Source organism: Panulirus ornatus, chromosome 32, assembly GCF_036320965.1.
Source record: "Panulirus ornatus isolate Po-2019 chromosome 32, ASM3632096v1, whole genome shotgun sequence".
Lineage (NCBI taxonomy): Eukaryota > Metazoa > Arthropoda > Malacostraca > Decapoda > Palinuridae > Panulirus > Panulirus ornatus.
The window spans coordinates 8,687,548-8,702,312 of NC_092255.1; the positions used below are offsets into that span (position 1 = coordinate 8,687,548).

The 14,765-nt window shown below is 41.3% G+C and overlaps 1 protein-coding gene across 1 annotated transcript in view; it reads left to right on the plus strand.

Annotated features, from left to right (window-relative positions):
* The first annotated feature begins 13,496 nt into the window (after nucleotides 1-13,496).
* The window catches only part of LOC139759040 (venom protease-like), a 60,059-nt gene continuing 58,790 nt past the window's right edge, over nucleotides 13,497-14,765 (plus strand). The window contains exon 1 of the mRNA XM_071680942.1: nucleotides 13,497-13,647. Coding sequence (XP_071537043.1) covers nucleotides 13,578-13,647 — 70 coding nt within the window. The 5' untranslated portion in view covers nucleotides 13,497-13,577. The remainder of the gene's footprint in view (nucleotides 13,648-14,765) is intronic.

Genomic DNA, 14,765 nt, shown 5'->3' on the forward strand with positions numbered 1-14,765 from the left:
ATATATATACATATATAGGAGGTGGAAAGCTGGACTATGCAGCCATCACTAACCCTCTTGATACCCAGGCAGGCTGCACCAGTAATAAAGCCCTTGGTCAATGGCTGCTTACCACCTACAACCTTAGTGCATTTCTGCACTCAAATATAACCAGGTTACTGCTCAACTATTCTGTGATGCTACATAGGTCATAATTAAGAGAGGAGATATGTTCAGTGTGAGAAGGAGATCAAGTGTGAGAGATGGAAGAGGAGGAAGAACTTAGCTGAAGTATGTACAGCTGAATTATAATTGGAAGTGAATATGGGTAAAGGTTGAAGAAAGATCATTTATGGAGAAAAGAAAGTGGGACAGCAGTAGGACACCATTGAGGTACGTCATAGTTTACAGGATGAGAGGAAGATGTTGCTACAGCAGTTACTATCTTGATGGAATGAGTGAAAAGAAAACTTGGCATTAGAGAACAAAGAGAAGACCATAAAAGATATTCACCAGAATCTCAGAGAGGACCAGTGGGTCACGTAGGAAAGCTCACCTGTAGATCTTGCCCAGCAAAAACCTTATTACCTCTTTATTGTCCCGTTAATTTACGCTTTACAAGTCTCAAAATTCATGTTTTTAAAGATGAATAAATAATGTATTTACCTTAACGTTTCAGTTATATATATATATATATTATATATATATATATATATATATATATATATATATATATATATATATATATATATATATATATATATATATATATATATATATATATATATATATATGTATATATATATATTCATATATATATATATATATATATATATATATATATATATATATTATATATATATATATAATATATATATATATATATATATATACGTACCTACACAGCTTTCCATGGTTTACCTCAGACGCTTCACATGCCCTGATTCAATCCACTGACAGCACGTCAACCCCGGTATACCACATCGATCCAATTTACTCTATTCCTTGCCCTCCTTTCACCCTCCTGCATGTTCAGGCCCCGATCACACAAAATCTTTTTCACTCCATCTTTCCACCTCCAATTTGGTCTCCCACTTCTCCTCGTTCCCTCCACCTCCGACACATATATCCTCTTGGTCAATCTTTCCTCACTCATTCTCTCCATGTGCCCAAACCATTTCAAAACACCCTCTTCTGCTCTCTCAACCACGCTCTTTTTATTTCCACACATCTCTCTTACCCTTACGTTACTTACTCGATCAAACCACCTCACACCACACATTGTCCTCAGACATCTCATTTCCAACACATCCATCCTCCTGCGCACAACTCTATCCATAGCCCACGCCTCGCAACCATACAACATTGTTGGAACCACTATTCCTTCAAACATACCCATTTTTGCTCTCCGAGATAATGTTCTCGACTTCCACACATTCTTCAAGGCTCCCAGGATTTTCGCCCCCTTCCCCACCCTATGATCCACTTCCGCTTCCATGGTTCCATCCGCTGCCAGATCCACTCCCAGATATCTAAAACACTTTACTTCATCCAGTTTTTCTCCATTCAAACATACCTCCCAATTGACTTGACCCTCAACCCTACTGTACCTAATAACCTTGCTCTTATTCACATTTACTCTTAACTTTCTTCTTTCACACACTTTACCAAACTCAGTCACCAGCTTCTGCAGTTTCTCACATGAATCAGCCACCAGCGCTGTATCATCAGCGAACAACAACTGACTCACTTCCCAAGCTCTCTCATCCCCAACAGACTTCATACTTGCCCCTCTTTCCAAAACTCTTGCATTTACCTCCCTAACAACCCCATCCATAAACAAATTAAACAACCATGGAGACATCACACACCCCTGCCGCAAACCTACATTCACTGAGAACCAATCACTTTCCTCTCTTCCTACACGTACACATGCCTTACATCCTCGATAAAAACTTTTCACTGCTTCTAACAACTTGCCTCCCACACCATATATTCTTAATACCTTCCACAGAGCATCTCCATCAACTCTATCATATGCCTTCTCCAGATCCATAAATGCTACATACAAATCCATTTGCTTTTCTAAGTATTTCTCACATACATTCTTCAAAGCAAACACCTGATCCACACATCCTCTACCACTTCTGAAACCACACTGCTCTTCCCCAATCTGATGCTCTGTACATGCCTTCACCCTCTCAATCAATACCCTCCCATATAATTTACCAGGAATACTCAACAAACTTATACCTCTGTAATTTCAGCACTCACTCTTATCCCCTTTGCCTTTGTACAATGGCACTATGCACGCATTCCGCCAATCCTCAGGCACCTCTCCATGAGTCATACATACATTAAATAGCCTTACCAACCGGTCAATAATACAGTCACCCCCTTTTTTAATACATTCCACTGCAATACCATCCAAACCTGCTGCCTTGCCGACTTTCATCTTCCGCAAAGCTTTTACTACCTCTTCTCTGTTTACCAAATCATTTTCCCTAACCCTCTCACTTTGCGCACCACCTCGACCAAAACACCCTATATCTGCCACTCTATCATCAAACACATTCAACAAACCTTCAAAATACTCACTCCATCTTTTCACATCACCACTACTTGTTATCACCTCCCCATTTGCGCCCTTCACTGAAGTTCCCATTTGCTCCCTTGTCTTACGCACTTCATTTACCTCCTTCCAAAACATCTTTTTATTCTCCCTAAAATTTACTGATACTCTCTCACCCCAACTCTCATTTGCCCTCTTTTTCACCTCTTGCACCTTTCTCTTGACCTCCTGTCTCTTTCTTTTATACATCTCCCACTCAATTGCATTTTTCCCTGCAAAAATCGTCCAAATGCCTCTCTCTTCTCTTTCACTAATAATCTTACTTCTTCATCCCACCACTCACTACCCTTTCTAATCAACCCACCTCCCACTCTTCTCATGCCACAAGCATCTTTTGCGCAATCCATCACTGATTCCCTAAATACATCCCATTCCTCCCCCACTCCCCTTACTTCCATTGTTCTCACCTTTTTCCATTCTGTACTCAGTCTCTCCTGGTACTTCCTCACACAAGTCTCCTTCCCAAGCTCACTTATTCTCACCACCCTCTTCACCCCAACATTCACTCTTCTTTTCTGAAAACCCATACAAATCTTCACCTTAGCCTCCACAAGATAATGATCAGACAACCCTCCAGATGCACCTCTCAGCACATTAACATCCAAAAGTCTCTCTTTCGCGCGCCTGTCAATTAACACGTAATCCAATAACGCTCTCTGGCCATCTCTCCTACTTACATACGTATACTTATGTATATCTCGCTTTTTAAACCAGGTATTCCCAATCACCAGTCCTTTTTCAGCACATAAATCTACAAGCTCTTCACCATTTCCATTTACAACACTGACCACCCCATGTATACCAATTATTCCCTCAACTGCCACATTACTCACCTTTGCATTCAAATCACCCATCACTATAACCCGGTCTCGTGCATCAAAACCACTAACACACTCATTCAGCTGCTCCCAAAACACTTGCCTCTCATGATCTTTCTTCTCATGCCCAGGTGCATATGTACCAATAATCACCCATCTCTCTTCATCAACTTTGAGTTTTACCCATATCAATCTAGAATTTACTTTCTTACACTCTATCACATACTCCCACAACTCCTGATTCAGGAGTAGTGCTACTCCTTCCCTTGCTCTTGTCCTCTCACTGACCCCTGACTTTACTCCCAAGACATTCCCAAACCACTCTTCCCCTTTACCCTTGAGCTTCGTTTCACTCAGAGCCAAAACATCAAGGTTCCTTTCCTCAAACATACTACCTATCTCTCCTTTTTTTCTCATCTTGGTTACATCCACACACATTTAGACACCTCAATCTGAGCCTTCGAGGAGGATGAGCACTCCTCGCGTGACTCCTTCTTCTGTTTCCCCTTTTAGAAAGTTAAAATACAAGGAGGGGAGGGTTTCTGGCCCCCCGCTCCCGTCCCCTTTAGTCGCCTTCTACGACACGTGAGGAATGCGTGGGAAGTATTCTTTCTCCCCTATCCCCATATATATATATATATATATATATATATATATATATATATATATATATATATATATATATATATATATATATATATATATGTATTTATCTATTTATTTTGCTTTGTTGTTGTCTCCCGCGTTTGCGAGGTAGCGCAAGGAAACAGACGAAAGAAATGGCCCTACCCACTCCCACACACATGTATATACATACACGTCCACACACGCAAATATACATACCTATACATCTCAATGTACACATATATATACACGTACAGACACATACATATATACCCATGCACACAATTCACACTGTCTGCCTTTATTCATTCCCATCGCCACCTCGCCACACATGAAATACCATCCCCCTCCCCCCTCATGAGTGCGAGGTAGCACTAGGAAAAGACAACAAAGGCCCCATTCGTTCACACTCAGTCTCTAGCTGTCATGCAATAATGCCCGAAACCACAGCTCCCTTTCCACATCCAGGCCCCACATAACTTTCCATGGTTTACCCCACACGCTTCACATGCCCTGATTCAATCCACTGACAGCACGTCAACACCGGTTGATAGACGCGCGAAAGAGAGACTTTTGGATGTTAATGTGCTGAGCCCTTAGCCTAGCGGTTAGCATGCCTGCCTCTTGCACAAGGGGTTCCAGGTTCGATCCTGGCTGTTGGAGCCTTGTATGTTCTATGAAGGTGCGCGTTCATATACACTTTATTCGTATTCATATAACTCCGCGTTGTACAGTCAGGGTCGGTAAAACGCTATCAGCTGGCTATGTGTTCTGTTCGGAAACAACCGATAGACCCCGTTGCTCACCATTGTGAGACGAAGGGTATTCGAGTACTTAGTATTTCGAATAGTGTATTGATTGAGCGGGTGAAGGCATGTACAGAGCATCAGATTGGGGAAGAGCAGTGTGGTTTCAGAAGTGGTAGAGGATGTGTGGATCAGGTGTTTGCTTTGAAGAATGTATGTGAGAAATACTTAGAAAAGCAAATGGATTTGTATGTAGCATTTATGGATCTGGAGAAAGCATATGATAGAGTTGATAGAGATGCTCTGTGGAAGGTATTAAGAATATATGGTGTGGGAGGCAAGTTGTTAGAAGCGGTGAAAAGTTTGTATCGAGGATGTAAGGCATGTGTACGTGTAGGAAGAGGGGAAAGTGATTGGTTCTCAGTGAATGTAGGTTTGCGGCAGGGGTGTGTGATGTCTCCATGGTAGTTTAATTTGTTTATGGATGGGGTTGTTAGGGAGGTGAATGCAAGAGTTTTGGAAAGAGGGGCAAGTATGAAGTCTGTTGTGGATGAGAGAGCTTGGGAAGTGAGTCAGTTGTTGTTCGCTGATGATACAGCGCTGGTGGCTGATTCATGTGAGAAACTGCAGAAGCTGGTGACTGAGTTTGGTAAAGTGTGTGAAAGAAAGTTAAGAGTAAATGTGAATAAGAGCAAGGTTATTAGGTACAGTAGGGTTGGGGGTCAAGTCACTTGGGAGGTAAGTTTGAATGGAGAAAAACTGGAGGAAGTAAAGTGTTTTAGATATCTGGGAGTGGATCTGGCAGCGGATGGAACCATGGAAGCGGAAGTGGATCATAGGGTGGGGGAGAGGGCGAAAATTCTGGGAGCCTTGAAGAATGTGTGGAAGTCGAGAGCAGTATCTCGGAAAGCAAAAATGGGTATGTTTGAAGGAATAGTGGTTCCAACAATGTTGTATGGTTGCGAGGCGTGGGCTATGGATAGAGTTGTGCGCAGGAGGATGGATGTGCTGGAAATGAGATGTTTGAGGACAATGTGTGGTGTGAGGTGGTTTGATCGAGTAAGTAACGTAAGGGTGAGAGAGATGTGTGGAAATAAAAAGAGCGTGGTTGAGAGAGCAGAAGAGGGTGTTTTGAAATGGTTTGGTCACATGGAGAGAATGAGTGAGGAAAGATTGACCAAGAGGATATATGTGTCGGAGGTGGAGGGAACGAGGAGAAGTGGGAGACCAAATTGGAGGTGGAAAGATGGAGTGAAAAAGATTTTGTGTGATCGGGGCCTGAACATGCAGGAGGGTGAAAGGAGGGCAAGGAATAGAGTGAATTGGATCGATGTGGCATACCGGGGTTGACGTGCTGTCAGTGGGTTGAATCAGGGCATGTGAAGCGTCTGGGGTAAACTTTGGAAAGCTGTGTAGGTATGTATATTTGCGTGTGTGGACGTATGTATATACATGTGTATGGGGGTGGGATGGGCCATTTCTTTCGTCTGTTTCCTTGCGCTACCTCGCAAACGCGGGAGACAGCGGCAAAAAAAAAAAAAAAAAAAAAAAATATATATATATATATATATATATATATATATATATATATATATGTATATATATATATATATATATATATATATATATATATATATATATATATATATGTATATATATATATATATATATATATATATATATATATATATATATATATATATATATATATATATATATATTTATATATATATGTTTGTGTGTGAGTATGTATTTTTGTGTGTGAGTAGGAGAGATGGTCAAAATGCATTATCAGCTGACGTGTTAATTGATAGGTGTGTATAAGAAAAACTTTTTGATATTAATGTGCTGAGAGGGGCAGCTGAATGGATGTCTAACCACTATATTGTGGAGACAAAGATATAGATTTGCAGAGGTTTTCAAAATAGAAGAGAGAATATTAGGGAGAAGAGAGTGGTGAGAGTCAGTAAGCTTGGAAAGGAGGCTTGTGTAAGAAAGTACCAGGAGAGATTGAGTGCAGAATGGCAAAAGGTGAGAGCAAATGACGTGAGGGCGAGTGGGTGAGGAATGGATTGTGTTTCGAGAAGCAGAGTTGGCATATGCAAAAGATGCATGTGGCATGAGAAAGGTGGGAGATGGGGAGATCAGAAAGTGTAGTAAGTGGAGGGATGAAGTAAACTTATAGTGAAAGAGAAAAGAGAAGCGCTTTGACGATAGTTACACAGAAGGAGTGCAAATAACTGGGAGATGTATAGAAAATGCGGCAGGAGGTCAAGAGGAAGGTGCAAGAGGTGAAAATGAGGGCAAATGAGAGTTGGAGTGAGAGAATATCAATAAACTTTAGGGAGAATAAAACGAAGTTTTGGAAGAAGGCAAATAAAGTGCGTAAGACAAGAGAATAAAAGGGAACATCGGTGAAGGGGAGAAGGGGGCTAGGAATAACAGGTAGTGATAAAGTGAGAAGGAGATGGAGTGGCAGATGTGAGGTTTTTGGTCGGGATGGTGTGCGAAGTGAGAGCGTCAGGGAGAGTTTGGTTAAGAGAAAGGAGGTAGTGAAAGCTTTGCGGAAGATGAAAGCCGGAAAGGCGGCGGGTTTTGATGGTACTGCAAGAGAATTTATTAAGGAGAGGGCGACTTTGATGTTAATTGGTTGGTAAGGATATTCAGTGTATGTATGGATCATGATGAAGTGCCTGAGAACTGGCGGAATGCATGCATTGTGCCATTGTACAAAGGCAAAGGGGATAAAGGTGGATGTTCAAACCACAGAGGCATAAGTTTGTTGAGTATTCCTGGGAAATTGTATGGGAGGGTGATGATTGAGGGGGTGAAGGCTTGAATAGAGCATCAAATTCGGGAAGAGCAGTGTGGTTTCAGAAGTGGTAGAGGATGTGCGGATCAGGCGTTTGCTATGAAGAATGTATATGATAAATACTTAGAAAAGTAGATGAATTTGTATGCAGCATCTATGGATCTGGAGAAGGCATATGATAGGGATGATAGAGATGCTTTGTGGAAGGTCTTAAGAGTATATGGTATAGGAGGTAAGCTGCCTGAAGCAGTGGAAAGTTTTTACCAAGGATGTAAATCATCTGTGCGAGTATGAAGAGAGGAGAGTGATTGGTTCCCAGAGAAGGTCACTTTGCGGCAGGGGTGTGTCATGTCCCCATGGTTGTTAATTTTTTTGTGGAAGGGATGGTTTGGGAGGTAAATGCAAGAGTGCTGGAGAGAGGGGCGAGTATATAGTCTGCTGTGGATGACAGGGCCTGGGAAGTAGGTCAGTTGTTGTTTGCCGAAGATACATCTCATGTGGCTGATTTGAGTAAGAAAATGCAAAAGCTGGTGACTGAGTTTGGAAGAGCGTGTGAATGGAGAAAATTTAAAGTAAATGTGAATGAGAGCAAGGTTATTAGGCTCAGGAGGGTTGTGGAACAAGTTGACTGGGATGTAAATTTGAATGGAGAAAAATTGGAGTAAGTGAAGTGTTTTTTAGATATCTGGGACTGGACTTGATAGAGAATGGAATCATGGAAGCGGAGATAAGTCACATGGTGGGAAAGGGGGCGAAGGTTCTAGGAGCGATGAAAATTGTGTGGAAGGCGAGAACGTTATCTTGGAGAGCAAAAATTTGAAGGAATAGTAGTTCCAACATTATGATATGGTTGTGAGGCATGGATTACAGATAGGTTTTTACGGAGGAGGGTGGTTGTGTTGACAATGAAATGTTTGAGGGCAATATATGGTGTGAGGTGGTTTGATCGAGTAAGTAATAAAATGGTAAGAGAGATGTGTATAGATAAAAAGAGTGTGGTTGATAAAGCAGAAGAAGGTTCATTGAAATGGTTTGGACATATGGAAAGAATGAATGAGGAAAGAATGACAGAGAGGATGTATGTGTCTGAGGTGGAAGGAACAAAGAGAAGTGGGAGACCAAATTGGAGGTGGAAGGATGGAGCGAAAAAGATTTTGAGCGATCGGGGCTTAAACAAACAGGAGGGTGAGAGGCGTGCAAAGAATAAGTGAATTGGGACGATGTGGTATACCGGGTTCGACGTGCTGTCAATGTACTGAACCAGGGCATGTGAAACGTTTGGGGTAAACCATGGAAAGGTTTGTGGGGCCTGGATGTGGATAGGGAGTTATGGTTTCAGTGCATTACACATGACAGCTAGAGACTGAGTGTGAACAAATGTGGCTTTTTTTGTCTGTTTTCGTGGCGCTACCTCGCTGAAGCAGGGGTAGTGATGCTTTTTCCTGTTTGGCGGGATGGCGCCAGGAAGGGATGAAGGCTAGCAAGCATGAAGATGTACGCGTGTATGCATGTATATGTCTGTAGATGTGTATGTGTTGATATGTTTATTCATGTATTAATGCGTGTATGGGCGTTCATGTGTATATATGTGAATGTTAGTGAGTGGGCCATTCGTGGTTTGTATCCTGGCGCTACCTTGCTGACACGGGAAACGGTGATCAAGTGTGTGTATATATATATATATATATATATATTTTCTTTTTTTTTTTCTTTATCACTGTCTCCCGCGTTTGCGAGATAGCGCAAGGAAACAGACGAAAGAAATGGCCCAACCCACCCCCATACACATGTATATACATACGTCCACACACGCAAATATACACACCTACACAGCATTCCATGGTTTACCCCAGACGCTTCACATGCCCTGATTCAATCCATTGACAGCGCGTCAACCCCGGTATACCACATCGATCCAATTCACTCTATTCCTTGCCCTCCTTTCACCCTCCTGCATGTTCAGGCCCCGATCACACAAAATCTTTTTCACTCCATCTTTCCACCTCCAATTTGGTCTCCCACTTCTCCTCGTTCCCTCCACCTCCGACACATATAACCTCTTGGTCAATCTTTCCTCACTCATTCTCTCCATGTGCCCAAACCATTTCAAAACACCCTCTTCTGCTCTCTCAACCACGCTCTTTTTATTTCCACACATCTCTCTTACCCTTACGTTACTTACTCGATCAAACCACCTCACACCACATATTGTCCTCAAACATCTCATTTCCAGCACATCCATCCTCCTGCGCACAACTCTATCCATAGCCCACGCCTCGCAACCATACAACATTGTTGGAACCACTTTTCCTTCAAACATACCCATTTTTGCTTTCCGAGATAATGTTCTCGACTTACACACATTCTTCAAGGCTCCCAGAATTTTCGCCCCCTCCCCCACCCATTATGATCCACTTCCGCTTCCATGGTTCCATCCGCTGCCAGATCCACTCCCAGATATCTAAAACACTTTACTTCCTCCAATTTTTCTCCATTCAAACTTACCTCCCAATTGACTTGACCCTCAACCCTACTGTACCTAATAACCTTGCTCTTATTCACATTTACTCTTAACTTTCTTCTTTCACACACTTTACCAAACTCAGTCACCAGCTTCTGCAGTTTCTCACATGAATCAGCCACCAGCGCTGTATCATCAGCGAACAACAACTGACTCACTTCCCAAGCTCTCTCATCCCCAACAGACTTCATACTTGCCCCTCTTTCCAAAACTCTTGCATTCACCTCCCTAACAACCCCATCCATAAACAAATTAAACAACCATGGATACATCACACACCCCTGCCGCAAACCTACATTCACTGAGAACCAATCACTTTCCTCTCTTCCTACACGTACACATGCCTTATATCCTCGATAAAAACTTTTCACTGCTTCTAACAACTTGCCTTCCACACCATATATTCTTAATACCTTCCACAGAGCATCTCTATCAACTCTATCATATGCCTTCTCCTGATCCATAAATGCTACAAACAAATCCATTTGCTTTTCTAAGTATTTCTCACATACATTCTTCAAAGCAAACACCTGATCCACACATCCTCTACCACTTCTGAAACCACACTGCTCTTCCCCAATCTGATGCTCTGTACATGCCTTCACCCTCTCAATCAATACCCTCCCATATGATTTACCAGGAATACTCAACAAACTTATACCTCTGTAATTTGAGCACTCACTCTTATTCCCTTTGCCTTTGTACAATGGCACTATGCACGCATTCCGCCAATCCTCAGGCACCTCACCATGAGTCATACATACATTAAATAACCTTACCAACCAGTCAATAATACAGTCACCCCCTTTTTTAATAAATTCCACTGCAATACCATACAAACCTGCTGCCTTGCCGGAATTATATATATATATATATATATATATATATATATATATATATATATATGTATATATATATATATATATATATATATATATATATATATATATATATATATATATATATATATGTATATATATATATATATGCCGGCAAGGCAGCAGGTTTGGATGGTATTGCAGTGGAATTTATTAAAAAAGGGGGTGACTGTATTATTGACTGGTTGGTAAGGTTATTTAATGTATGTATGACTCATGGTGAGGTGCCTGAGGATTGGCGGAATGCGTGCATAGTGCCATTGTACAAAGGGAAAGGGAATAAGAGTGAGTGCTCAAATTACAGAGGTATAAGTTTGTTGAGTATTCCTGGTAAATTATATGGGAGGGTATTGATTGAGAGGGTGAAGGCATGTACAGAGCATCAGATTGGGGAAGAGCAGTGTGATTTCAGAAGTGGTAGAGGATGTGTGGATCAGGTGTTTGCTTTGAAGAATGTATGTGAGAAATACTTAGAAAAGCAAATGGATTTGTATGTAGCATTTATGGACCAGGAGAAGGCATACGATAGAGTTGATAGAGATGCTCTGTGGAAGGTATTAAGAATATATGGTGTGGGAGGCAAGTTGTTAGAAGCAGTGAAAAGTTTTTATCGAGGATATAAGGCATGTGCACGTGTAGGAAGAGAAGAAAGTGATTGGTTCTCAGTGAATGTAGGTTTGCGGCAGGGGTGTGTGATGTATCCATGGTTGTTTAATTTGTTTATGGATGGGGTTGTTAGGGAGGTGAATGCAAGAGTTTTGGAAAGAGGGGCAAGTATGAAGTCTGTTGTGGATGAGAGAGCTTGGGAAGTGAGTCAGTTGTTGTTCGCTGATGATACAGCGCTGGTGGCTGATTCATGTGAGAAACTGCAGAAGCTGGTGACTGAGTTTGGTAAAGTGTGTGAAAGAAGAAAGTTAAGAGTAAATGTGAATAAGAGCAAGGTAATTAGGTACAGTAGGGTTGAGGGTCAAGTCAATTGGGAGGTAAGTTTGAATGGAGAAAAACTGGAGGAAGTAAAGTGTTTTAGATATCTGGGAGTGTATCTGGCAGGGGATGGAACCATGGAAGCGGAAGTGGATCATAGGGTGGGGGAGGGGGCGAAAATCCTAGGAACCTTGAAGAATGTGTGGAAGTCGAGAACATTATCTCAGAAAGCAAAAATGTGTATGTTTGAAGGAATAGTGGTTCCAACAATGTTGTATGGTTGCGAGGCGTGGGCTATGGATAGAGTTGTGCGCAGGAGGATGGATGTGCTGGAAATGAGATGTTTGAGGACAATGTGTGGTGTGAGGTGGTTTGATCGAGTAAGTAACGTAAGGGTAAGAGAGATGTGTGGAAATAAAAAGAGCGTGGTTGAGAGAGCAGAAGAGGGTGTTTTGAAATGGTTTGGGCACATGGAGAGAATGAGTGAGGAAAGATTGACCAAGAGGATTTATGTGTCGGAGGTGGAGGGAACGAGGAGAAGTGGGAGACCAAATTGGAGGTGGAAAGATGGAGTGAAAAAGATTTTGTGTGATCGGGGCCTGAACATGCAGGAGGGTGAAAGGAGGGCAAGGAATAGAGTGAATTGGATCGATGTGGTATACCGGGGTTACGTGCTGTCAGTGGATTGAATCAGGGCATGTGAAGCGTCTGGGGTAAACCATGGAAAGCTGTGTAGGTATGTATATTAGCGTGTGTGGACGTATGTATATACATGTGTATGGGGGTGGGTTGGGCCATTTCTTTCGTCTGTTTCCTTGCGCTACCTCGCAAACGCGGGTGATAGCGACAAAGCAAAAAAGAAAAAAAAAAAATATATATATATATATATATATATATATATATATATATATATATATATATATATATATATATATATATATATATATATATATATATATATATATATATATATAAAGATAAATACATAGATAGATCAAATTGTAAATTTTCGTATAGTAAAGAGAATGCAATAAGGTCTGACATTCTGCCACAAGTTTCTTAAGAAAGCCAACATTGTGACACGGAATGTATTTGGTTCCTCGAAGAAACTATGAATTTTAAAGATGTGAGAAAAGTCCTTAATCTGCCACTGATGGTACTTTCGTGTTGCTTAATTCATCCCTTTACTTCTCTCTCATCTAAGATTTAATGTTGAGTTATAGGTTTTTCCTTCTTACAAATTTCCTATTGAAAGAGTGTGGAGCAAGGGAATCAAAGATTTCGGGTTGCGTTGTTAAAGTGTTTCTAGAATGGTTGTCGTCATTGTGCTAGGAAACCCCTTCACCTCAGTCCTTTCTATTCGAATCTATACTCTCACAACATTTCATTGTAATTCTCTTTGTATCTTGATTTAATGCGGGGCATATCTATGAAACCGGCATCATAAATGACGCCGGGAAAGGTTGTAAAACGAAAACGATAGAAAACATTCGTAACTATTTGGCCGCTGACGGGAGGACAGAGCAACCAATCACACCGGAGTGCTGGAATACAAGACGAACTGGCAACTGAACCCGCTGCTTGGACATGTTAGCAGAACAGGATGTGGGGAATGTTAGTTAAGTTGTGGATCCCAAGGAGACATGGGCGAAAACTTCCCTGTGTCCACGTTATTACTTGTGTTGGTTGGTGTTGCCAACGTATGGGCTCAAGGTGAGTATTATTAATTTGTGCAATTTGTAGACCAGTAAGAGGGCTCTTTTGGCCACTTTTGGTTGTGGCCAGTGCGAGGGGGCTTTTGATCACTGTGGTCAGCAAACATACTAATTATGCAGACCTACCAACAGGGTGGGGAACTGGGCAAAATCCTCGGGGTCCCGGTCCTATACGAGGGCTAAGGAGATGAGAGATGAAATGCAAAAGACATTACTAAAGTGTCCAAACAACAGAAAATGTAAATAATAGATTAATTTTACGGAGATTTATCACATGGGACTTCCCCAGCTCCCATTCTGGGCGGCTCCAAGTAGGTCACAAATATCCCATGCGCTTTTCTATGACCTGCGTCAGCTTTCCACGGTTAGGGTAATGGGAAAGTGCCTGCAGTGCCTCATTAGGTCATGACACTGAACAGGTTTTAAGATGGTTGATACACACGGATACTGTGACAACGCAGAGGGTCTGAGCAAGTACGATCAGAGTTTGACGTAATTGATATATGTTTTTCTTTCATGTGTATTTTAGTGTGTTAGTCTGCAAAGATTATGAAATGTATCGACGTACATAGGGCCTGATTGTCAAGTCTTGACTTTGGAGAGATGATGTGTAATGTTAATGGTTAAACTGTAACATGATTGTCATCGAAGAGTTTTGATTAAAATGTTGTTTACGCTGCTTGAAGGTCACGCACTTTAGATATCTAAAAACATTTTTTTTTTTTCATTACGTTAGTTTTGCAACAGATGTCCATGATGATTATGTTTAATGTTTCTCTGTTCATATCAATCGGAGTCGTCGCTCAGCTTGTGTTAGTCGTAGGCAGACGTCCGGTCGTCTATCCTGTCCACATATTCCATGACTGGCTGCTACTGTCACTGTCAAATGACCAAACTAACGTCGCTCGACCTAACGGAGGTCAATGTAACAGTGTTAATCATCGAACCTTTACAAGCCGTCTCTCTCTCTCTCTCTCTCTCTCTCTCTCTCTCTCTCTCTCTCTCTCTCTCTCTCTCTCTCTCTCCTTTTATATACATATATATATATATATATATATATATATATATATATATATATATATATATATATATATATATATATATATATATATATAA